Here is a 26,432-nt window from a genome sequence, read left to right as displayed (position 1 = left end):
AGAGAAATCATCCATAAAGATCTCGAGAAAACTATCTATCATGTCAGAAAAAATGCTCATCATGCAACGCTGAAAAGTAGCAGGTGCATTACACAACCCGAAGGGCATACGTCTATAAGCAAACGTCCCAAATGGACACGTGAATGTAGTTTTTTCCTGATCTTCGGAGCAATGTGAATTTGGTTATAACCGGAAAAGCCATCTAGAAAACAGTAGTGACTGTGTCCAGACACACGTTCTAGCATTTGGTCAATGAAAGGGAGCGGGAAGTGATCCTTCCTTGTTACTGTGTTCAACTTCCTGTAGTCGATGCATACTCGCCATCCTGTGGTTGTACGAGTAGGGACTAATTCATTCTTGTCGTTCTGAACTACAGTAATGCCTGACTTCTTAGGCACAACTTGAATGGGACTAACCCATTTGCTATCGGGAATTGGGTATATGATACCCGCATCAAGTAGTTTCAGGATCTCTCCTTTGACTACATCTCTCATGTTAGGATTAAGTCTCCTTTGCATTTCCCTCGATGGTTTGGCATTCTCTTCAAGGTTAATGTGGTGCATGCAAATGGTGGGACTAATTCCTTTGAGATCTGAGATGGTCCATCCTAAGGCCTCTTTGTGTTCCTTAAGTACTTCTAAAAGCTTACTTTCCTGTTCCGTGTCTAAACATGATGAAATAATGACAGGTAAAGTATCAGAAGAACCTAGGAATGCGTACTTCAACGTACTAGGCAATGTTTTCAATTCAAGCTTGGGTGGCTCAACAATGGATGGAATAAGCTTGGAATCAGAGAGTAGGGGTGGTTCCACTTCATATTTCCTTTCAGTGACGTCCATTTGAGGTACAGATTCGAGCAGAGATAGGACGTCACTACAGTATGCATCATCATAGGAATCTGGGTTAAAGTTCTCCATACATGCTTGAAAGGGGTCGACGGATAGAATGTTAGTCAACGAATCTTGCATTAATCCTTCAATCATATTAACTTCATGCACATCATCATCATCAAGATTCACAGGTTGTTGACTAATATCGAACACATTCAATTCTACCGTCATGTTACCAAAAGACAGTTTTAACACTCCATTCCGACAGTTGATGATCGCGTTGGACGTAGCCAAGAAAGGACGTCCTAAGATGACAGGAATGTGACAGTCTGGGTTTTGTACAGGTTGAGTGTCTAAGACAATGAAGTCTACGGGAAAATAGAATTTGTCAACCTTGATCAAAACGTCTTCGACCACTCCACGAGGAATCTTGACAGATCGGTCTGCCAGTTGTAGAGTGATAGATGTTGGTTTCAACTCCCCAAGACCTAACTGCTCATAAACAGAATATGGCAGTAGGTTAACACTTGCACCTAGGTCTAATAACGCTTTATTGACCGTGTGTTCTCCTATAGTGCAAGAAATTGTTGGACATCCTGGATCCCTAAACTTGGGTGGAGTTTTGTTCAGAATGATGGAACTCACCTGCTCAGCTAAGAAAGCACGTTTTTGCACATTGAGCTTGCGCTTTTGAGTACACAAGTCTTTGAGGAATTTGGCATAAGCAGGGATTTGCTTGATTGCTTCAAGAAAAGGAATGTTGATGTTGACTCTCTTGAACAGATCTAACATCTCATTGTAATGGGTACTTTTCTGTTGATAGATCAATCTTTGAGGAAATGGGGCAACAGGAGAATGAGTTGGCAAAGGGACATTCACAGCAGTAGAATTGTCAGATTTTCCAACTTGCTCAGATTCTTTGGTTTTCTGGGGTTGTGGAGACAGGTGGAATTTGTATCAGATTCATTAGGTTCGCCCACGTTGTTCTCGATGACTTTACCACTTCGGAGGGTGGTAATGGCATGGATTGATGGGTGAGGTTTCAGTGCAGGATGTTGTGCCTGTTTGAAATATCCTCTTTGGATTTTGTTGGGGTTGGCTCGGAAGTTTACCCTTTTCTCTCTCACACATTTGATCCATCTTTTGATCTAGATTTTTCTGACTTTGCATCAAACTCTGGAACATTTCCTCTAGGGTGGATAATCTCTTGTCGGTATTGTGTTGAGGATATGATTGTTGTTGAGAGTTTGATTGTTGTTGAGGGTTTCTCGGGTGTTGATAACCTTGATTGTTCTGATATCCCTGATTGTTTTGATAGCTCTGATTGGGTTGAGATGGTCCTCCTGAGTGGGTCCTTTTGACCATGAAAAGTTAGGGTGGTTTCTCCATCCTGGATTGTAGGTCTGTGAATAAGGGTTATGCTCTGGTTTTTGAAACATGGCATGTGCCTGTTCAAGCCTAGATTCCTGGACTGCAAGCAAATCGGGACAATTTTGGAATTGATGGTTGGGGTCGTTACAAGCAGCACAAACAGACGAAGCGACATGTTCTCGGAGAGTAGTGGTGGAAGGTTTTGAATTTTTATGTAGTTCTAACTCTTCTAATCTCCTAACTATTGATGCCATGTTTGCTCTTCCCTCAAAATCCGCTTCAATCCTAAAAGCCTTTGCTTCGGATGTAGTCTTTCTGGTTTCACGGATGGATTCCCACTGTTGCGTCTTTTCAGCTACTTCAATCAAGAAGTCCCAAGACGCGTCAGCAGTTTTATCTACGAATAGACCATTACACATCGACTCAACCGTTGTTCGGGTGGACACATCTAGACCTTCATACAAAATTTGCACAAGTCTCCATTTTTCAAAACCATGATGGGGACATTGGAGCAATAATTCATTGAATCTCTCCAGGTATCTAGCTAAGGTCTCACCTTCTAATTGCACAAAGCTATTCAGACTTTGACGAATTGTCGCAGTCTTGTGGTTCGGGAAAAACTTTTTGAAAAACTCCTTTATGAGGTCATCCCATGTCATGATGGATTGAGGCTGTAAAGCATAGAGCCAGGCCTTTGCCTTATCTTTCAGGGAGAAAGGAAAAAGCCTTAACTTCAGGGTTTCGTCGGCATTTGAGTGAAACGCAGAGTTCCACAAATTTCCTCGAATTCTCTCACGTGGTGGTACGGGTTTTCATTCTCAACACCTCTAAAAATAGGAAGCATCTGTATTGTGCTTGATTTCAGCTCATAATGGCCATTAGCCTCGGGTAGCACAATACAAGAAGGTTGACTGGCTCTAGTTGGGTACATATAATCCTTGAGGGTACGGGGTTCTCCCATTGTTTCTGGTTGATCTGGACTGTCTCCCTCAGAACTTAGAATTTCGATAGGTTCGTCTGGGTTAATTCTAACAAGTCTGTTTGTTGGTCTCTGTAGGTCACAATCATGTCCTAGTAGGTACCTTAACTAACATGTTGGTCAGACAGAGCAATCGGAAACAATTTGGCCCACAAGGGTTATGAAGATTTGGTTTTGAATGGGTTTGGTTTAACAAGGGATTTTGTTTTTGGTTTAAAATTGGGCTTTGGAAAAAATTTTGAACTAAACCTAGCATAAATTAGCACAACTCATAAAAGAAAATAAAAACAATAATAATAATTAAGACAAGCCCATAAAAGAAAAAAAACAAAAATAAAAGAAAAATAAAAAAAATAAAAAAAAATAAAAAAATAATTACAGTCCCAAATATAAAAAAAGAAAAAGAAAAAGAAAATAAATAAAAATTATTACAATCCCAAATAAATTAATAAATTAATTATTACAAGCCCGAATTTGAATTTAAATGAGGCCCAAGTGGGTTAACTCATGGGTTAGGCTTACTTGTTTTTTGGAGGGAAGCCCAAAAATAGGCTTTTAGTCCCCTTTTAGTTGCACAGCCCAGTTGGGCTTTAGGATCGTCCTAAGCTCACGCTCAAGCCCAGCAGCAATTGAAGTGACTCAGCAACACAAGCCCAGCAGAATCTGCAGCGAAGCCCAGCAGCAAAGGCAAGCCCAGGAGCAGAAGTTGCAAGCCCAGAGAAATTGAGGTTACTAAACCCAGCTCAGTTGGGTCAAGCCCAGCAACAAAGGATGGATCAGAGCCCAGCAGCAGAGGGTGCACAAGCCCAGTTGACAGCTTCAGTTGGCAGCCCAGTTGGCTTGGCAACAGCAACAGCAACAGCAGCAGTAGCAGCAGCAACAGCAGCAGCAGGCTTTGGCTTGGCAGCAGCAACAGCAGCAGCAGCAGCTCAGGAAACAGCAGATGGCAGCACCACTCCCCGGCAGCGGCGCCAAAAACTTGGTGTGACAGGCAAAGACACACAGAACTTGCAAGTATACAAGGCCAAGTTTATAGAATAGAAGGAAAGCAGGGGAAAGTCCACAGGGAGTGGGAGCACTGTAAGAGAAACCTAAGCTAACAATGGTGACAATGCAAGGCAAAGCAATATGGCATACAAAGCAGCAAGGTAAAACAACAAAGAACCAAGGCTTGAGAGCCAAGGGCAGAGGTGAGTTTGTGCACTGACTTCAGTGCACAATAGGCTTCAAAATGCAAGAACTAAGCAAAACAGTAAAGGAATGTAACTAAGCAGTGAATAAAAGCAGTGAATAAAAGCAGTGGATAACTAAGCAGTGAATAAAGGAATGTAACTGAAGTAAGGAATTGTGGCTAAGCTAAGGCTTGGATTCCACCTTGTGTCCTAATCAAATAGCATATTCCTAGGTTGAGTTGAGTCCTATGCATACAATAGAAAGGAAAGAAAAACAGCTTGCTAATAGAAATACCCCTAGTATTGCCTGTCTTTTGACAGCACAAGCAATCATAGCACTGCTTTCTTCCCAATGCACAAGAAAAACAAGCATATGGCATCCTATCCTAGCAATTTTTCCATTTGACAGTGCACCAAGGCTTCATCAAAGCCTCAGCTTGATGCTAATTAGCTCATACTACACATGTTAACAGCATTAACATTCATCACATATGATAAATTAAACACAATAATCAACATTCAAAATAAATCAAACAAGCACAACTTTCACTGTTAACTGCATGGATGAACTGAAATTTGGAATTGTGACATAAAACAGAACAAAGGTTTTTCTGGCTAGTCCAGAGATCATCCCCCCCTAATTCACAACCCTTACACCTATTTATACCAATAAACAAAATCCCCAAAAATCAGGACCACATCAGCAAAATTAGGGTTTGCTGAAAAATACAATTAAAATCAAAATTGGCTTACCTAATCTACTGATAACCACCCTACTACGTGACCCATACTTCAATTTATACATTCAATCACTTTCCCCCCAAAATCCCCAATTTATGAAATTAGGGTTTGATAAAAAATGAAATCAAATCATACCTAATCTCTGAAAACTGCTACTGACTTCGACCCATGCTTCTCCTTAGTCTCCTGCTCCATTCCCATGCCTTCAATTGCTTTTCTAGCTTGAATTGCTTCATCAACTCCACACCCTAGGGTTCAGTGGCGTGAGTGTGGGTTTGATGAAATAATTTTGGCTAGGTGAATAGGTTTTGCAGTATGGGATGATGGGTTTACTGAATTGGAGGTGGTTAGGTGGTTATGGAGTAGGTGGAGGCGATGGCAGTGGAGAAGGTGATGGTGGTGGTTCTGCACAGGGTAAGGTGGAGAGGAAGAAGGTGAGGGTCGACTGTTTTGGGAAGAAGGGGGGTGTTTGGTTAGGTCATAGGGTTCGGGTGCTCGGGTGTTGGGCGGTTGTAGCAAATTGGATAAACAGCGGGGATGAGCCGTGGGATGTGGAGATGATGGATCAATCTAACGGCTAAAAGTGAAGAGGCTGGCAGAGACCGTTGGATGCAGATATACAACGAAACTAACGGTGCCGGATGGAGTTAGGTGTTGTAGTGTTAAGCGGAAGTATCGAGGTTTGATGCGCAGGCAAAGAAGCGACCGTAGGATCTAAATGTGATCTAATCTGAAGGCTTGGAATTTAGGCACTATGGTGTTTTGCAGGAGCTTCAGATTTTGATGCGCGATGAAGGAGCGACCATCGGATGATGAGATGGATCCAATCCGACGGCTGAAGATGGAGGCGGTTTTGGTTATAGAAAATGGGTTTGGGTAAGGGTTTTGGACCTTGGGTATGCCAAGCCCATATCTTCTTTAAGAACAATTCTTCCTTCTTGAGTCCATTCCTAGCTTTTTGGACGTGTGCTCCATTCTTTGCGGCTTCCTTGCGTAATTCCTCCCGGCTTTTCACTACTTTTCTGCTCTATTCCGCTCCGCAATTCATCCAAACTTTATTTATTACCTAAAAATATAAAATTAAGTAAGAAAAATATTTATTCTTGAAAACAATGAAAATACAGAATATGGGATAAAATGTAGAATTACTGCACAAAAGATGAGTTAAATGCCAACAAAAAGGGATAAATATATACAATATTTGGCACTCATCAGTATACATGAGAATAGATGGAGAAGTCTGGTTTGGGAGCAACGTCAGACATGTTAACCCTGTAAAAAATGACATGTACTGAGATGAAACAAAAAGAGTCTTTGTATTGACATGCTATAAGCAGTACGTATTGACATGTACTGACTCATATTGATATGTATTGGCATTTACTGCAGGATGAAAAGGGAGTATGTTATATGCAGGACGTATTGACATGTACTGACTCATATTGATATGTATTGGCATCTACTGTAGGATGAAAAAGAGCATGTTATATGCAGTACGTATTGACATGTACTGACTCATGTTGATATGTATTGGCATCTACTGTAGGATGAAAAGAGAGCATGCTATATGCAGTACATATTGGCATGTACTGACTCATACTCATATGTATTGGCATCTACTGCAGAATGAAAAGAGAGCACGCTATATGCAGTACGTATTGGTAATACATACTACACGATCTGTCTAATGAAAACGAAACAGAACAGCAGCAGAAAAACGTAGAAAATACAAAAAATCAGATTACAAAAAACAAAAAAGAAATCATACCTTGTTTGAATCTGAGATAAACCTAATTCGAAGCTCAAATACCTAATTGAAACACACAAAAATCACGAAAATTATTTAAAAAACGAACGGAAATTACTTCGAAACTGAATTGACATTGTAAATCATCATAAAACAGAAATCATAAAACGAAATCATAAAAAGATAACAATGTACATCATATACAATTATCCTGATAGAAATCGGATCAGAATAAACCTAATTATTCATCAATATTTCTAGAACAGCAGCAGAAGAGGATGATTGAAAGGATAAATACCTTGGTTCGAAGCTCAGATGACCTAATTCGAAACTCAGAAGAACCTAATTCGAAGATCATATGAAGATGATTGAATAACAGTACCAGAAATTGATTCTATCCAAAACGCAGAGTGAGAGAAACCGATCTGAGAAGAAAAAAAGAGGAAAGAAACTGACTTGGTTTTATGTTCGTCACTTTGAGTTGCAGAAGGGTATGTTGGGAATATTTGAAAACTGGTCTTGTGTAAACCGCACGTGGATGGACTAGGGGATAAAGTTTCTGGTCCAAAAACATGAGGATAAATCATTTCTGGGAGTGGACTAGCCAGTAACTGATTCCCTCATTCCTGGACTAGCCATTAATTCCTAGGTATAAATATGGGAAAATTAGGCTAAGGCCCGACCCATGGATAACCCATAATATGAGGCCCTTAATTAAAAGAAGTTTAAATCTAGGCCCCGAGTTATTAAAAGACATCCATGCCCTTTAATATATTGTCAAGCCCCAAATTAAATAAAATTTAAATTTAAGCCCAGAATTATTAAATATACGCCCAAAATTATTAAAGTATAGTGTGAATGTGTAAAAAGAAGTTACACATGCATATGACATGTGTATCCAGAAGTTACACATCCTTATGCCATGTGTAATGCAAAGTTACACATCAAAAAAATAGACATCAAAAAGAACGCATACAAAAAATACATGTATTAATTTAATATTCATTTACAATAATTTTTAGCATCTACCTAGTGTAATTGAGAGTTACATATGCATCTACCTAGTGTAATTGAGAGTTACACATGCATTTGATTTGTGTATTCATCGTCAACTCCAATTCCAGCGAGACCATTATCACATTTAAGCAATTATCTTTTATGAAGTTATCTGAAACCTGAAATATAACAACAAGCAATCAGTATTTATAAGATTAAAACTAACAGTACATACAACAATGTATATTCAGTTTCACCTACACGAAATCACATTCAATCATAAGGAGATGTGAAATCAAGTAATTAAAAACCAGAGCTTAAGAAACAACTTTGCTGCAAGAATTCAATTTTTTTGCAAACTCAAAACAAGTGCTCATCAAACACACCAAAGTATAAGCATATACAACAGATACACATCCACATAACATGTGTAACTCACAATTACACATTCAATTAGCATGTGTAATTTATAGTTACACATCAAATTAGCATGTGTAACTAGCAGTTACACATCCATAAAGCTTGTGTAACTGGCATGCGTAATTTTTTGGTTACAAGGTTTGTTCATTTTAGCATGTGCAATTAGAAGATACTCATGCATCTTTCTAGTGTAATTCAGAGTTACACATGCATCCTACTTGTGTAATGTGAATAAATGCGCAGTCTAGACATAGAATTTGAAACTAAAAACAACAAGATAGGGATCTAAAAAGGTGTATCAGCAAGCAAAGAAATGTCGTCTTCCCTGTCCCGTTTTCACCAAGCATAACTACAATCCGAGGATCAACAAACTCTCCCTCCATGATATGAAGCTCAAATTTTCCTATCTGCAATACGAAGTTAACGTCGAAATATGAGGTCAATTCATGAACTATCGCATCATTGAAAAGGTGGTTAAACAATAAAGACTTCAAACACATATGTAAACGGGAAAATAAACAGCCCAATGAGAAGCTTCACCAAAACTTTTCTCATACATTAAGACAACTGAAAGTCCTAATGATTCAGCTAATCTAGATTCTTCAATTATGTCTTTAGTTAATGATATTTCATAGTTAAACAAGCATTTATAGGTATAATAGCAACTAAATCTCCTTCCTTTAAATCAAATATGGCTTTTACTGAAATCGAATCTTAACTGTAGCATAAACTGAAATCAAATAATTACCTATGATGACTGTCACCACCACTTTCTAGCGAACAATCATCATGCATATAACATAGTATTTATATCCAATCCAATTAGCATGTGTATCTATAAGTTACACATCTAATTAGCATGTGTATCTATAAGTTACACATCTAATTAGCATGTGTAACTAGTAGCTACACATCTAATTAGCATGTGTATATATAAGTTACACATCTAACTAGCACATGTAACTAGTAGCTACAAGTCCATTTATCTTGCCAAGTCATAACACTCTGCAAATATGATCAAATCATGAACTGTACAATAAACGTATAATGTATGTTGATGTATATAAGAAATCACAGACCTTATCCGCAGAACGATACATGGCATGACTATGCATTAAGATTCAGATACACCATATTGGCCTCTAGCAATAAGCACACAGTTCTATACAGGAACTCCAGCATACTCTGCCCCAGCGTGCAATGTAGTTACCATCTTTTCATAGCTGAACGAAAACTCAAAAGTATTATATTCCAAACTCTCTCATATTTCTTTTGTTACGATCTGAAACAAAATAAACAAATCTTTCAGTCGGCATTGTATTAAGATCAACACCAATACTAAGCACCTAATGATGAGTGCCAAATATTGTATATATTTGCACCCTTTTTATTGGCATTTAACTCATCTTTTGTGCATTAACGCTCCATTTTATCCCATATTCTGTGTTTTCGTTGTTTTCAAGAATAAATACTTTTCTTAATTAATTTTGCATTTTTAGGTACTAAATAAATCCTGGTTAACTCACGGAGCGAAAGGAGCAAAGAAACGGCAAAGACTCCCGCAGAAAGGCAGCGAAGAATGATGTTTGCAAGAGCCGGATGAACTAGAAGTGGGCTTGAAGAGGAAGAATTGTCCTTAAAGAAGATATGGGCTTGGCATACCCAAGGCCCAAAACCCTTACCCAAATCCATTTCCAATATCCATACCCATTTCCATGAGAGCCGTCAGATTGGATCCATCACATCATCCAACGTTCGCCTCATCACCGAGCATCAAATCTTGAATCTCCTGTCAAACATCATAGTACCTAACTCCAATCTAAGCCGTCAGAATTGTTGTATCACGCATCCAATGGTCGCTGCAAGCTTGTTCCATCTTAGCCGTTCGATTCAATCCAGATGTGATCATCCAACGTATCATCTTCGCTGGACATCGAATTTGCTACAACCGCTCAACACTACAACACCTAACACCTATACCCCAAAAAAAAACGCACCCTTCTCCAATTCTATCGACTTCATCTTCTCCCTCACTGTCTGCAGAGAAAACTCTGCCATCACCACCAACTCCTCCTGCCGCTTCTCCAACCACCACCTGCTCTGCCACCAACTTTCTGCCGCCTCAACCACTACCACTCGAGCTCTCAAATCACTAACCCATCACTACCCCCATCATTATTACCACTTTCACCAACTCTATGGCCTCCTAATCTCTCAATTTCACGTCTCACCCATGTCAGGAACCCTAGAGGTGAAATTGATAAATTAGGTCGGAATAGAGTTGTAATCACAGGATGGGAAAAGCAGGAGAAGACGAGGAGGAAGCATGGGTCAAAGCTCCCAAGTGTTTTCAGTGATTAGGTAAAACTTAATTTCAATTTTTGGTAAACCCTAATTTCACTGTTTTAGGGGTTTTTTGGGGAAAGTTGTTATATGTATAAATTGACGTCTTGGGTGTGGGATTGGGCATGCCCGGATTAGCTGGTGCACCAAGCTGTAGTAGTATATTGTGTTCATCATGTTCTAATTACTTTTTCTAGGGTTGAGATGAAACCAATAATTTGCTGCTAAGTTTGATTCATGTTTCTGATATTGTTCTTGTTGTGCTTTACTTGTTTAGGATAAATATAATTTGAGCTCTTCATCATTTTACTTTCACAGTGTATGTCATGCATCCATTGTAGTTAGAATACTTCTGTGATGAATGTGCTGCAATTCATGATTCATTGTCTGTTATTGATCCCTTGACTAATTATGCCCTGAAAAGACAGTTAGTGCCTTGGAAAGATACCCTAATTGCGATTAGAATATCCATCTTATGAAAGGTTTAATTATCTAAGTTATCAAATTGATCTGTGATTAGTTGTACTGTGAGAAGACAGCTAATACTAGGGATTAGTTAGTTGGCTTAGTTGATATTAATCCATCCATTGAGACCCTGGATAAACGGCAGACTTGCATCTTGTCCGGTGTCCATAAAAAGGGACAAGAACATTATTGAAACTGAACTGACTTAGCTGAGATTATGTGGTGGATTCGACTGTCCTAGTGCCCTTTAATATGCATTCTTGTTTTCTATTTTGTGTTACATAACCAACATCTAGCCGTTTCGGCAAAGAAAATCCCCTATTTGTGTTACTTCTTGTTCTGAAATCAGTTGTGGTGAGACCATAGATTCAACTACACACACCAAGTCCCTGAGGACAAACCCCTTCTTACCTTACTCTCTACAACTGACCCTGTATACTTGCAGGTCTAAGATGTAGGTTCTTTTAAAACCACACCACCTAAGCAACTTCTTCTGCTATCTTTTGCTTCTGTGCCTAAGCTACTCACAAAGAAAAACTTCAAAAAGAATTTGAGTGCATTGAATAGATTTTTAATTTTTAATTGAAGAGTCGAAGGAGAAACTTTTAAGATAAAGAATTGACCTGCTTTACTCGCTTCTTTAGCTAGATCATCATCCAAACCGAATGATGGTCCTTTACTGAGAACAAGCTGGCCATAAAGCAACTGCCAACTGATGTTATCTAGTCATTCCAATATGCTTGATATACCTTTTTATAAGAACTTGCAATATATAAAACATAAACTTTATATCCCAGGATGTGTAACTAGCAGTTACACATCCTGCTAGTTACTGCTAGATCATCATCCAAACCGAATGATGGTCCTTTACTGAGAACAAGCTGGCCATAAAGCAACTGCCAACCAATGTTATCTAGTCATTCCAATATGCATGATATACCTTTTTATAAGAACCTGCAAATAAGAACGTAAACTTTATATCCCAGGATGTGTAACTAGCAGTTACACATCCTGCTAGTTACAGGTCTCAGATAACTAGCAGTTAGACATCCATATGCCAACATATATGGATACCTAAATGTGGCAATCACAATCAAATTTTATGGAGTCATGTTTACCTGAAGCTCACTCGACAACACCATCCTCATCTGCTTAACCACTTTTGTGGTATCAGTATCAACACCACCACTCCCTGCAATCCACACATACACGTAAATAATGTATAAAGTCATTAATAACCTTATTTTTCTGAAACTTCATTTGGTCAATATTGTCCTAGCAATTGAAAACAGAAACACTGAATGTATAGTTTGCTTCATGTCTTAGCAATTGAAACTCAGAAACTTACATTCATGGACAAGCATTATAAGATTATATTGAATTAAATTATCTTTTGCGAAGGTACAGAAGTATAGATTGACTTTAAGGTAATGGGAATCACAGAACATGTAGCTTATCTATTTGAGCAAGATTGTTACTGAAATTTGAAACACTCAAGTTTGTTGAAGGATAAACTTCAAGACTGCATCTGTGTATTCCTTTTCAATCATCATAAGAGAATGGAATTACCGCAACAGCTAACGAAACATAACATGTAGCTTATCCAACAAACACAGTTCTGATGCCAGTGAACTTCCCTCTGCAAATAAGAGATAAGACAAGTTAAAGATCACCATTACTTCACATATCAATTTGTTTACTTTACAGTCCACCTACATTTCTTTCTGAATCATAATTTCAGAACTGCAGTAATACACATATTTCAAAAAACAAACATATAAAACATTAAAATAAATCATAATTTCAAATCATATTCACATTAAAAAAAAGTTCACACATATTTTCTCTTCCTGTTCTACAAGTTTTATCCATCAATCTCATGAACTGTAAAGAAGCTCAAAGAAACTTATCTAATTTCACTGAGTTTCTGTCGAAATTGTTTAGATTCAACCGTACACTACCAGGTATCTTCGTTGATTAAGCTTTAGTCCGCAGGACAAGGTACTGAATATAGCAAATATATATTGAACTTAAAACAATCTGCGAAAGATGAGCTCAAATCAGTTCGACAATCAAAGTAAATGAAATTCATATCAAATAAATGGGTAAAAAAGATTATGATTCACAGATTTCGAATCTGAAAACCGATTTTCGATCAAGATAAGAGATTAAAAGATAGATCGAATTTCGTTGAAGAACCCTAGAAAATTTTCTTTGAAATTTCTTTGAAAAAATTTCTTTCAAAAGTAAAATTGAGGTGAGATTACAACAAATCGAACTCTGATTATGATTTCAGTAACATATTTGAACTGAAATCAAACTATTAAATTTTTCCAAATGATTTTTTAGAAAATAAAAATCGAAATCTAAGAATTAAATCAACCGATTGAATTGAAATGTCACCTGTTCGTTTGATTTTCCAGGAGAATCTTCAGATTCAGTTGTTGTTGATGATGATTATCACTCATTGTCTATTGATTCTCATCGAATCTTCGAAGAACAAGTGATGCTGATGACGAATTTATGTTCAGATAATCAGGATCTTTGTTTGTAAAGCTTAGATCTAGGTTTTGAAATCATTTTTCACTGAAAAATTCGCTTAGAAATCGTGTCTTCTCGGTTTGTTTCTTCATCAGAGAGAGAGCAAAAGAAAATAAGAGTGAGAGAAAGTGAAAAAGGAAATGAAACCGAAAATGAAATTTAGACCTAGTTTTATTACCAATATATACTAAAGTGCAATCTTGATATTATGAAAATGTCACTTTATTATCAAGCCCTGAAAATAAAAATGGTGGGCTTCTAAATATTGAACCCATATAGTAGTGTGGTTCTAGTATTTTTCGCTATAAATATCCCCATCTTGCGTACAGAGTAGGTCTGAAGATCTTTCTCTCTTTCTCCTAAATTCTTCTTCGTCTTCTCCAAAGAAAAAACCGAGCTTTATACAGAAAAACAGACAATAGAGACTGAGAAGAATTCTGGGGTGTAGATTGGAACTTTGTTGATTTCAGGTATATCTACCATCTCCTACCTCTCTTTCGAATTTCATTTTGCAAACATTAAATAATGGTAACCCTATAAATTTTCTACGCATTGAGGCAACGCTTAAAAATTGCCCTTGGATTTCAGTTTTTTTCCCTTGAATTTTAGTGGGTTTTAGTTTGTTTTGTCTAATTTTGTGTCTTTTAAGTGATTTTGAAAAGATTGACAGTGAGATTTTAATGCCCTTTTTTTATTGTGTTTAATCTCAGTTGAGACCAAGTACACTATCCATACTCGGAAGTTTTTGAGTCTTTGTTTGATTGTTGATGTAAATTGTACTTTTATTGCTGTTAGTGTCCTGGCATGTCTGATTTCATGCTTGAATTTCACTCTGTCAGCTGAGAAAGCTTGTGTTTTTGTGTAAACCATGTTTGTTTATACCTTCTTTTCTTTCTTTTTTGTTGTTGTAGCATTTTCATTGAATTAGTATTATAAAACTAGTTTGGCTTTAATGATGTGAATGCGAACCACACCATATGCGACCATGTTTGCAATATCTCTGTATTGCTGAACTCTTTTGACAGCCTATTAAACTTCTTTATGCGTCTGTTATTCGTTTTTCTTTGCTATAAGTGTTCAGCAATACACGCCTTTGTACATAGCACTAATGACTGATCTCAGATTCTGAATAACTGGTCATAATACAATTCTAATTTAATTCTAATGGTCTCTATTTGCCATTTGTTTTGTTTTTTTAGTTTGAAGAAACACAGCCGATCACTTTCTATTTGTGAATCTGTTTCCAAGTAAGAAGGTTTTGAGATGGCAGATGCTTATTGCTCAGACTGTAAGAGAAGCACAGAGGTAGTGTTTGACCACTCTGCAGGGGACACAGTTTGTTCCGAATGCGGGCTTGTCTTGGAAGCTCACTCCATCGATGAGACATCTGAATGGAGGACCTTCGCGAATGAGTCTGGTGATAATGATCCCGTCCGTGTTGGTGGTCCATCAAACCCTCTCCTCACTGATGGTGGTCTTTCCACTGTGATTTCAAAGCCAAATGGTGCCTCTGGTGATTTTCTGTCATCCTCGCTAGGACGTTGGCAGAATCGGGGCTCAAATCCTGACCGATCGCTTATCCAAGCCTTCAAAACCATCGCTACTATGTCTGACAGGTCTCTCTCTTATCTAACGTGTATTCCTTAGCTTTGGATCATAGTTTAGTGCAACCAGAAGTTTTTTGGTTTGTTTCATTTGTTCGAGATTCTGCTATATTTATTCAATTTTGTTTTGCTTTTACCACAATTGTTTCGCTATTTTTATTCAATTCATTTGTTCGAGATTCTTCTTTGTTTCATATTTTTAGTTGAATTGAGAAACAACTGATTTAGCCACAATTGTGTATTTGCAGATTGGGCCTTGTTGCAACCATAAAGGTATCACCATAAACACTTTTCGCTCATCCATATTTGTAATTGAGAATATTCTTTTAGTTACCTGAAATAGTTTCTTGTCATGGCTCCACCGACATGAATTTCTTAGGGTCCTGATATATTATGTGAAGTAGATTAGCACTTTAGAGAGGAGCCTCTCTACTTGTCTTAGATGAACACCTTCTAACTAAACAATGTCAACTTGAATTAGAGGATTAACTATTAGCTGAGAGCAACCTCTGCCATTGGAGGATTAACTATTAGCCGAGAGCAACCTTTGCAATTGGAAAGAAAGTAGAGCACTGTTGCTTCCACTCCAGTGTGCCAACATTTTGTAAGCAAAGGTGGATTATCTGATGACCAAATTTTCTAAATAAACCCAATCACGAGTTTGTTCTCGTCATCTTCCATTTCTTGATTTCCCTTTCGTCGAACGTGTGTTCTTGAACTGATGAAGCGATACATATCTAAATTTATTGTAGTTAACTTTATGCTGTTCACTCTGTCTGTGTGCATGTTTATGTAATTTGCATTTCTTTCTACTCTCTTAGAACATTGCAATAAACCTCATATTAGCCTAGTTTTTGTGTATTAGTAGCACATATGCTCTGTGCTATTTCTGAATTTAGTAGTTTGAAGTTGATGCAGTGAACATTGATGATATATGGTTATAGGCCCATATCTGTTCTGAATCCAATTAAAAAATCTGTTGAGGATTGTGTTTTCTGTAGTATGTTCTTCCCAGCAGTGCATTTCTTTGCATGTAGCTGAAGTTGAACCTTCTAAGCTCGCTGATGGTCTGAGACTTTGATATGCAGGATAGAGCGAATGAAATATATAAGAAGGTGGAAGATCAGAAGTCCATTAGAGGAAGAAACCAAGATGCAATTTTGGCTGCCTGCTTGTATATAGCTTGTCGTCAAGAGGATAAACCTCGCACGGTGAAGGGTATGCACCCTTAGCTTAAATGCAACATGATTTATGTTTCTCTTGGTTGAGCTACCGCTGAACCTGTGGGTTTACAATTAGAAATCTGCTCTGTTGCCAATGGAGCAACAAAGAAGGAAATAGGGCGCGCGAAAGAGTACATCGTGAAACAAATGGAGATAGAGTTGGGTCAATCTATGGAAATGGGAACCATACATGCCGGGGACTTTTTGGTGAGTTTTCTGGTATCTTTGTTTTTGCTCTACTACATTGCTGCGATCTCTGTAATAATGTAAAATTTCTGAATCTGCAGAGGCGTTTCTGTTCCCATCTGGGTATGACCAACCAAGCTGTTAAAGCTGCACAAGAAGCAGTTCAAAAGTCGGAAGAGCTTGACATAAGGTATAGTGTTTTCCTATTGACTTGTGTTTGCTTGACATAAGGACATTGTTGTGCTCCTGAACTAGTTATGGAAATAATAGTATAAGTTATCGATGTCTTGCAGGAGGAGCCCTATATCAGTAGCAGCTGCTGTCATTTACATGATAACTCAGCTGTCGGAGGAGAAGAAGCTACTCCGAGGTTTGAAAAGCGGCAGAGCTTAGATTCCCTCTGTCACTTAGAGAATGTACCTTTTCTGTTACTCCTTGCATGGATATTAATTCCTTAAGTCATTGGCGTGCAGATATATCCATTGCAACTGGAGTTGCTGAGGGAACCATTAGGAACTCATACAAGGATCTGTATCCTTACGCTGTTAGGTTAATACCTACCTGGTATGCAAAAGAGGAGGAGCTGAGGAACTTATGCAGCCCTTGAAGTGTATCTTGTAACAACTTCTCTGATGAGCTTGTCCTCTCCTTTCTCTTCATGAAGAAACTTTTCGAGGCTTAAAATCAGTTGTTTTGTTGTAAATTCACAATTTCCAGTACATCTTTATTTCGTTCCTTCTTCGGTTATGTATTGGACTTTATCACACCAAAGCTCTTATGGCTGGTAGTCCATGCCCTGACATAACTTAGTAGAGATTCTTGGAATGTTTTTTCAATATAGGGAAAAAGAATCAAAGATGGACTCATTGATCTCACATTGGTTGCTCTGTGGAAACTATTTATTGGATATATTGTAGTTTGCTTAAGAGTAAGAAACAGGCAAGGCTATATATTGCTCAAGTTCGCATTTCTAGAATATATCTTTATCTTTCAGATATAACGGGATTAGCAAGGTTTGTCGAACATGTCATTTGGAGGAAGTTTGAGGCAGGGAAATATATGCAGTACTGTTTGTTACTCTGGGACTGACACTCGAGATTCAACTTCAGACGACGACTGAAGCTTGATATCGATGTTAGGTATCTGTACATCTAGTGACGCTGCCACTACCATTGACTGCCTTAGTTAACCTTAACAGTATCCCCTTCCAAGTTCAGATTCCAGGCTTTGTTCTTCATTTCCCATTCAATTGCTCCACAACCAAAGCTTTAGCCCTCTGCTTGTTCACTATCCACAACTACATATGCATTTGTCAAAACGCAACTGTGCACGCATAACATAAACTATTTTGGGCATGTCTGGCTTGAGATCGACTTTACACTCCAAATTTTGTGGCAACAGGTCTGGCATATCAAGCAGTTATGGGGACAGGTATTGATGTATGCTTATTTATAGAAGGCCATGGAGATCGGTTAGAAGAAGTGTTCAATCCAATTCAACCAAAATCAGGGTTTTTTATTTATCGAAATAGGAGGTTTCATAAACAGAAGCAAAAATCAGACGGAAAATAAATTGAAATCAGGTATATCTACCATTTCCTTTTTCACTCTTGAATTTCATTTGCAAATGATAACCCTGTAAACTTTTCAATGAATCGAAACAATAACATAAAGATTATCCTTGGGTTTCAGTTTGTTGCCCTCTATGTGTTTGATCTCAGTTGGGAATCTTGAGATCAATTACTCCATACATTTTGATTGTTGATGTGGATTTTATTGCTGTTAGTGTTCAGGCATGTCTGATTTCATGCTGTAATCTCCTTCTGTTGGCTAAGAAGGATTCTTTTTTCCTAAACTGCATTTGTTTATCCCTTCTTTTTTTATTGTTGTAGCAATTTCAGAAAACTAGTTTTGCTCTAATCGCGACTGAAGGATGATGTAATATGAACATTTGACAATCAATCACACCGTCTTTATGTGTCTGTTATTTAATCTTCTTTGGTATAAGAGTTTAGCAAGATCCACCTTTATACATGGCACTGATGACTGATCTCAGTTTCCCTATATCAGGTCATGATACAGTGTTCTAATTCTATTTATGTTGTCTTTATTTGCCAATCACTTGAAGGACGAATATTTTCAGATGGATGCATTTTGCTCAGACTGTAAAAGAAACACAGAGGTAGTGTTTGACCACTCTGCCGGGGACACAGTTTGTTCGGAATGCGGGCTTGTCTTGGAAGCTCACTCCATCGATGAGACATCTGAATGGAGGACCTTTGCAAATGAGTCTGGTGATAATGACCCCAATCGTGTTGGTGGTCCATCGAACCCTCTCCTCACGGATGGTGGTCTTTCCACTGTAATTTCAAAGCCGAATGGTGCTTCTGGTGATTTTCTGTCATCCTCTCTAGGACGTTGGCAGAATCGGGGTTCAAATCCTGATCGGACGCTTATGCAACCATTCAAAACCATCGCTACCATGTCTGACAGGTCCCTCTCTCTCTCTCTCTCTCTCTCTCTCTCATATGACGCGAATTTCTTAGCTATGGATCGTAGTTTAGTGCAACCAGAAGTTGTTTTTTTGAATTCAAGTTTATCCCAATTAACACGATGAGGAGTGTGCTGGCTTCCATTGAAGTATTTGTTCTGCATGCTGCTATTTTGATTCAATCTTTTTTATTTTTAGTTGAATTGAGAAATAACTGATTCAGCCACATTTCTGTGTTTGCAGACTGGGCCTTGTTGCAACCATAAAGGTATCATTGTTATAATTGAAAGTATCCTTTCTGAAAATATTTCTTGAGCCAGATATGGCAACTTAATCTAAGTTTATGAAGCAGGTAGATGAAACTGATGGTGTTTTGTTTAGCTTGAGCGTATATTATAAACTTTGCTTTAATATGATATGGCCGTGCATTACAGTTAAGCTTCTTGTACACCAGTAGGAAAACCAGATGACATTTGTCAAGAGAAGTCTGTTTCGCGATTTCCCAGCTTATATGATATGGTTGTCACTGGCACCACCAACATAAGTCTTTCTTAGGGTCCTGTTATAATGTACAAAGATATTATCACTTTCTAGAGGAACCTCGATGGATTTCTTATATTAACACCGTGTAACTTCATAATGGAACTCGAATCGAAGGGTTAAATTACTAGTTGAGAACAACCTTGGTGTTTGAATATCCAGTAGATCAACATTACTTTTCACTCTCCAGAACATTTTCTAAGCATAGGTTTCATTTATTTGGATTATCCAATGACCATATTGCAGTATCTTTAACCTTTTAGCATTTAAGAATCCTATTCTTGTCCAACCTACTAGACTCTAAATTTAGTTAACAGATTCATGCTAAAGTTGAAAAGATAGTGAGTTCAAAGAGATCTCAGATCATATCTGTGAAAGAAACTCCCTCGTGGATAATTTTTCTTAGATAAACCAAATCAAAACTTATTTCTTTCCTTTCTACGAATTTTCTAAATGCTTATTTGTTAACTACATGCTGTTATCTTTTTCCGTGTGCATGTTCTTGTTATTAGATCTGTTCCTAGTCTTCTAAAACATTGCAATTAGGATCATATTAGCCATAGTGTTCTGTAGAATCATTAGTAGCACAGATTCCCGTGCTGTTCTGAATATAGTAGTCCTAAGTTTCTGCAGTTATCATTTATGATCTATGGTTATTGGCCTCTAACTTTTGCTGTTCTGAATGCAATTCTCAAATTTATACGGTCTGTTGAGGATTGTTATTGCTCATATGTAGCTCAAGTTGAACTTTGCAGCTCAGTGATGGTGTGAGACTTTGGCATGCAGGACAGAGCGAATGAGATATATAAGAAAGTGGAAGATCAGAAGTCGATTAGAGGAAGAAATCAAGATGCAATTTTGGCAGCATGCCTGTATATAGCTTGTCGTCAAGAGGATAAACCTCGCACAGTGAAGGGTATGCACCCTTAGCTTAAATGCAACATGATTTATGTTTCTCTTGGTTGAGCTACCGCTGAACCTGTGAGTTTGCAATTAGAAATTTGCTCTGTTGCCAATGGAGCAACAAAGAAGGAAATAGGGCGCGCGAAAGAGTACATCGTGAAACAAATGGAGTCAGATCCGGACCCGTCGGTTCCGTTTTCTGTAAACCCTGTACATGCTGTAGACTTTTTGGTGAGTCGTCTGGTATCTCAGTTTTCTTTGTATACTATAGTGGTGAGATCTCTGTATAATGATTTTAAATTCCTGAATCTGCAGAGGCGTTTCTGTTCCCATCTTGGCATGACCAACCAAGCTGTTAAAGCTGCCCAAGAAGCAGTTCAAAAGTCGGAAGAGCTTGACATAAGGTATTTTAGTTCTGTGTTTTCCTTTTGGCCTGTGTTTCCTTGACAGGGCCAATTTAGCAATTGTAATCGCTGTGATTTTATGGTCTTCTGTTTTCCTTTTGATTCGGTCAGTTGTATGTTTATGTATTCTTCTTCCCAATTGACTTCACCATTCCAAAGGTTTGAATTTGGAACCGTAGATATAACGTAGCCTAGATCTGTTAGAACCTCTACATAAACCTTATAAACCGTTGTGGAGAAGACGAATTCAGTCTATGTTATAGCATTAGAGTATAAACCGTTATGGAGAAGGCGAATTTAGTCTGTTACTTAAAGACCAAATACATCATTGTTGTGCTCCGGATCTATGGAAATAATAACAGTTACTGATGTCTTGCAGGAGGAGCCCTATTTCAGTAGCTGCTGCTGTCATTTACATGATAACCCAGCTATCTGCTGAGAAGAAACTACTCCGAGGTTTGAGAAGCAACAAACACTTGTTTTTCTCTGTTACTTCTAGCATATATTGTTGCTGTTACTCTCTTTATGGGGTTATTATTCATTCCTCAAATCATTGGTGTGCAGATATATCCATGGCAACTGGAGTTGCCGAGGGAACCATTAGGAACTCATATAAGGATCTCTATCCTTACGCTGTTAGGTTAATACCTACCTGGTACGCAAAAGAGGAGCTGAGGAACTTATGCAGCCCTTGAAGTTGATCCTGTCACAACGTTCACAATTTACAGCGAACTTAAAAGCTGAGGAACCTGTGAGCTGTAATTTCACAATTTTCTGTGCATTTTTATTTCAATGTTTTTTTTCTTTCTTCTGTATTGGACTTGTATGGCACCATAGCTCTTATGATGTACTCAGTTTATGGTCCTTTCTGTGCCATAATTTAGTATAGATTCAAGGAATATTTTTTCAGTATACCAAAATGATGGACTGGTTATCTCACATTGCTTGCTCCTTGAAAGCAATTTATCTATTGTAGTTTTATCAAAAGTAACCGAGTAAGAAACAGCCAAGGGTATGCCTTGAAATGATAACTTCCAAATCTCTGAACTTGTTGGACAAAGTCTGATTGATATGATGATATCTCACAATGCCAATGCGCAAGCCCAAAAATAGTGGCCTAATCAAATTCCTATTCAGCAGACTATGAATTCTTAAAGTATTGCATCAAGTAAATTTTAGTGAATGGAGCTGCCTCAAATTCCCCAGAACATGACACTTGAACTGCCAAGGGACTGCAACAGGCCTAGCATATCAACCAGAAATGGGGTCTATCTTATGGGAAGGCCAATGAAGATTCAGATTAGGAGCCTTATATGTATGATGATTAAGGGTTTCAATCCGAATTAAGATTCAACTCAGACAAATTTATTCAATCAGAATGGAGGATTTTCAAAACAAAAGCAAAACATTAAGATCAGAAATGACTATAGACATGAAACTGTGAACATGTCTCATTAGATGAACCCAAATAGAGAAGTATTTGGAGTATTTTACAGAAGGCCATAAAGATCAAGTTAGGATTACAAAACCACCTGGAATCATGGATTCAGTTCAATCTAAATTGGGGATTTTAGTCAATTGGAAAATCAGACAAACAAAAGATGAAAATCAAATAAGAGTTAGGAAAAAACTGTGAAGATTTTCCATTAGATGAATCATTCCAGAAATCACAGTTTAACCACAGCAAAATGAAAACACATAGAACCTACTAACCCCATAGATCTAAAACCTCCAAGACATTTACACAAAAAACCCCAAAAGATAAGAAGAGAAATTGAACAAAACCCGCCATTAATCAAGCACGTTCACCCCTGATTCTCCTAGCAAGTTGAATATCCTTAGGCATAATAGTAACCCTTTTAGCATGAATTGCACACAAATTAGTATCTTCAAACAAACCAACAAGATAAGCTTCTGCTGCTTCCTGCAGAGCGGCAACTGCTGAACTCTGGAACCTCAAATCAGTCTTGAAATCTTGAGCAATCTCACGAACCAATCTCTGAAATGGGAGTTTGCGAATCAACAGCTCAGTACTCTTCTGGTATTTCCTGATCTCACGAAGAGCGACGGTTCCTGGCCTGAATCTGTGAGGCTTCTTCACTCCTCCGGTTGCCGGTGCAGATTTTCTTGCTGCTTTTGTTGCTAATTTGCTTCCTTGGGGCTTTACCTCCGGTGGATTTCCTTGCTGTTTGCTTGGTACGAGCCATTGCTGGAGATGAAAGTTGAATAGATCTGAGAAAAAATTAGGGTTTCAGAGAGATTGATTTGTGAGGAGGAAGGATTTGGGGATGGGGAATTTATAGAGGAAAAGAGTAAGATTTGGGCGGGATTGTGTTTCTTCTTTGGGTTCTTATCGACGGCTGATAATGAATTGAAAGGTTCCATACGGATTATGGTCTTGTTTCGGCTTTTTCTATTGGTTGGAAAGGTGTCATGCGGTTGTTATCAACGGCTGATGTTGATTTTTAAGGTTTCATACGGATTGTGCAGTTTGGTGAAAAATTTGGCGGAGTTTAAAAGTGAAAATTCTGAAATGAGATCTTTTGAAATTTGGCGGAATTTATAAAGTACCCCGTTTTATTGACCTCTTTTTTTTGTTACCCCTGTGTTTTAGAAATTTCTAAAGTGCCCCAACTGTTTGGTTTTCCATCCTAATTAGTCAACACTGGTTTATTTTCTTTAAAGTTTACTTCTTTATCCTTTACTTGTTAGTACATTTACCTTTTATATCATTTTTTCAATTTGTCGAGCTCAGTTCAGGATCGTGTCATCATTTTCAGGTTCGTTTCATCATTCCCTGAAAGGATTCATCATTCTCAGGCATCTTGGGATTTTTGGTTGGTGGAGAATCAATCTTCTACAATATATTTCCGGTTAGTCGAGCCCGGTTCAGGGTCGTTACACCACTTTCAGGTTCGTCGAGCCTAGTTCAGGATCGTTACACCCTCTTTCAGGATCGTCGAATCATTATCCTCTCTACCAAGGAGATGTAGTTCAAGGATAAATAAGACTTTTAATAGGAAAGATAACTGTCACCTACCACTTAACTAGATGGAATTTGCCTTTTGAATAAAACAGGGTACTTAAGAAAATTTATAAACAATTGGGATACTTTTGAAGTGTACATTTCAAAACATGAGTACTTTATAAAATATCCCTAGAATTAATAGTGGCGGCAAAAGTGAACATTAGGGTCCGTTTGGCAGACCAATGTTACCAACGCACAGTATTGCCACTTACAGTTACATGTACAAACAGTGCCGTGCATTTGAACTTTAATACTGCACATCTACTTCTTAACTGCAACTTTTCGCTCCAAATTTGGGATTACTTTGCCTGTAGCTTCAACAAATGGAGCAGGGATAGGGACAGGGATAGAATCAGGGCCTGATTTTCCCTGGCTCCAGTACCCTCAACGCCAACACCCAAGAAACTTTTCTTTCACCTGGCTAGTTTAAGTTGGAGCTGAAAACCAAGCCTAAAATATGAATCATCATTTGGGGCGTAGTGAGAACTTTTGGGACATGGAAGCTAATAAGAGGTGTTTTAGGCCCTTTCCTATGGGTGTGGCAAATCAAAGAGTTTGCCATTTAAGCACCCATTATGGAGGGGGCAAACTGGCAGTCTCGACCACTCGGTCCAGTTTACACCGTTAGGTGTTTACTGCACCGCTATCGGTTTTATAAGACCGGTCGGTTTAGTTTACACCGTTAGGTGTTTACTGCACCGCTACCGGTTTATAAGACCGGTCGGTTTAGTTTGCACCGCTGAGTATAATCTGATCCAACGGCCATAATTTTCCCCCCCTATAAATACCATATTCCTCTACCATTTTAACTCACACCTTGTCTTCTCTACTCTTCACATTTGTTAATCTAAAAAAAATTTCATCATCTAACTATTTCATTCACTTGTATTGTACAATTTCTTTAATATGTCTCAATCTAATACTCAATCTAAACAACAAAAGAAGAAGATTAGGGGTCCAAAATTTACCGTAGCCGAAGATGAAAGCATTTGCAGAAACTATGTGTTCTTTAAACAAGATAGTATCGATGGTGCCAGTCAACAATCTACCAAGTTGTGGGATAACATATTTGCTAACTTTTGAAACGAAACCATGAACATCAACGAGCGTGATGCAAATAGGTTTTCCGGTTGCTTTGTTACAATCAACGTCCAAGTTTCCTTGTATGTCGCTGCTCTAATGCAACCTGCTCGTGGTCGAGAGAGCGGTCTTGTCGATGTTGATGTCGAACGAAAGTGCCGAACTGATTGGCACCATAAACATGGGACAAATTTTGCTTATGAAAGTTGTTATCATATTTTGAAAGTGTTGCCTAAATATAATCTAGAAGTGTTAGCAAACATGCAGAATGTACCTTCAAGTTCACCATAGACTTCTTCACCTTCAACGCCAGCTTCACACCATCTCAATCATCTCATCCCCCTTCAGATAATCCATTTTCTTCACCAGAAACCACCAGAAACAACAATTCCAACTTGAATGTCAATACTGCAAATAAGAGAAAATTATTAGGAAGAAATCATGCAAGAGCAGCGAGAAAAGCTGTCCAAGAAGGAGAAGCAAGTGAAGGAGGTAGTAGTACTATTCAAACTTTGATAGAGCATCAGAAGGTCGTCGAAAAACAAAGAGTTGTAGATCGCAAGTTCTTGACTAAGGAGATGAAAAAACATCGACTAACTCAAGAAAAAATTGTTTCATACTATGACAAGAATAAGATTCTAAATGCAGACACCGAAAAAATGAATGCCAGACAATTGATGGTATGAGAGATGGAGATGGACAGGATAACAGAGGAATTGGAAGAAAAAAGAAACAAGAGAAACATGGAAAAACAATTTGGGGTTTAAGCTGAAGATGAGGATGATGAAGACGACGATGAAGTAGTGCCACTTAATTAATTAATGTATCAGCTTTAATTTGAATGAATATGTAGTAGTTTGGTTATGGTGAATGAAATTGTTCTGGTTTTTTCATTACAAATTTTTCTACTTTTTTCATTATATTAAAACTTAAACTAATTTTTTTGCGTTACATTAAAACTTAAACTTGACAACATCCATGAAAACATTACTAAGCTTAACATCCCATACGAGTTATTAAAAACTCCTTAAGAATTTGGTAATGCGCTTCGTATTCGAAATCTTTTCGTTTCCATCTTCGCCACTCGTCTCGAGTTCGTATTCCCAATTCAGCATTAGTCTCACCTCCCGAACACGTGCTATGAATGTTTATTTCTTTTATTGTTCAAAGTTTTCCTTAATAGCTAAGGGAAGAGAATCCCAAGATCGAAACATAAATAAGTTAAGAATCTTTTAATTAAGGTTATTAATTTCATTTTGTAGGGAATAAAAATTAGTAATGTGCATTTACTAATTAGATATTTTCCAAGAGATTTCGATCATTATTTTTGGACAGATCATTTTCAGGAATTATGAAAACCAAATTTTTA

General features: G+C 37.9%; 2 protein-coding genes and 1 pseudogene across 4 annotated transcripts; 2 read left to right on the top strand and 1 right to left on the bottom strand.

Annotated features, from left to right (window-relative positions):
- The first annotated feature begins 13,935 nt into the window (after positions 1 to 13,935).
- On the top strand, positions 13,936 to 17,578 carry LOC113286983 (transcription initiation factor IIB). The gene is made up of 8 exons (XM_026535641.1): positions 13,936 to 14,075; positions 14,805 to 15,221; positions 15,458 to 15,482; positions 16,298 to 16,427; positions 16,509 to 16,639; positions 16,720 to 16,808; positions 16,912 to 16,988; positions 17,092 to 17,578. Exons 2-8 carry the CDS (start codon positions 14,869 to 14,871, stop codon positions 17,223 to 17,225), a joined length of 939 nt encoding a protein of 312 aa, XP_026391426.1. The 5' UTR covers positions 13,936 to 14,075; positions 14,805 to 14,868; the 3' UTR covers positions 17,226 to 17,578.
- Positions 17,579 to 17,586: 8 nt separating this feature from the next.
- Positions 17,587 to 21,891, top strand: LOC113286982 (transcription initiation factor IIB-like). 3 transcript variants are annotated; one of them, XM_026535640.1, is made up of 8 exons: positions 17,587 to 18,200; positions 18,746 to 19,110; positions 19,352 to 19,376; positions 20,435 to 20,564; positions 20,646 to 20,782; positions 20,867 to 20,955; positions 21,335 to 21,411; positions 21,520 to 21,891. In XM_026535640.1, the coding sequence occupies exons 2-8, from the start codon at positions 18,761 to 18,763 to the stop codon at positions 21,648 to 21,650; spliced, it is 939 nt and encodes a 312-aa protein (XP_026391425.1). In that variant the 5' UTR covers positions 17,587 to 18,200; positions 18,746 to 18,760; the 3' UTR covers positions 21,651 to 21,891. The 3 variants fall into 3 exon arrangements, with proteins under 3 accessions (XP_026391425.1, XP_026391424.1, XP_026391423.1); XM_026535639.1 differs by having other exon boundaries at positions 18,761 to 19,110; positions 21,335 to 21,891; XM_026535638.1 differs by having other exon boundaries at positions 21,335 to 21,891.
- Positions 21,892 to 22,568: 677 nt separating this feature from the next.
- Positions 22,569 to 23,212, bottom strand: LOC113285458 (annotated as a pseudogene).
- Between the last annotated feature and the right edge of the window lie 3,220 nt (positions 23,213 to 26,432).

This window comes from Papaver somniferum, chromosome 6, assembly GCF_003573695.1.
Source record: "Papaver somniferum cultivar HN1 chromosome 6, ASM357369v1, whole genome shotgun sequence".
Taxonomy (NCBI): domain Eukaryota; kingdom Viridiplantae; phylum Streptophyta; class Magnoliopsida; order Ranunculales; family Papaveraceae; genus Papaver; species Papaver somniferum.
This window is presented reverse-complemented; position numbering and strand designations above follow the sequence as displayed.

Bases quoted from the DNA above. Each gene is read 5' to 3' on its own strand.
- LOC113286982 (XM_026535639.1), top strand. From the start codon at position 18,761: ATGGATGCATTTTGCTCAGACTGTAAAAGAAACACAGAGGTAGTGTTT. The intron at 19,377-20,434 runs GTATCATTGTTA...TTTGGCATGCAG, and splicing joins GCCTTGTTGCAACCATAAAG to GACAGAGCGAATGAGATATA. The intron at 20,565-20,645 runs GTATGCACCCTT...GTTTGCAATTAG, and splicing joins TAAACCTCGCACAGTGAAGG to AAATTTGCTCTGTTGCCAAT.
- LOC113286983 (XM_026535641.1), top strand. From the start codon at position 14,869: ATGGCAGATGCTTATTGCTCAGACTGTAAGAGAAGCACAGAGGTAGTG. The intron at 15,222-15,457 runs GTCTCTCTCTTA...GTGTATTTGCAG, and splicing joins ATCGCTACTATGTCTGACAG to ATTGGGCCTTGTTGCAACCA. The intron at 16,640-16,719 runs GTGAGTTTTCTG...CTGAATCTGCAG, and splicing joins TACATGCCGGGGACTTTTTG to AGGCGTTTCTGTTCCCATCT.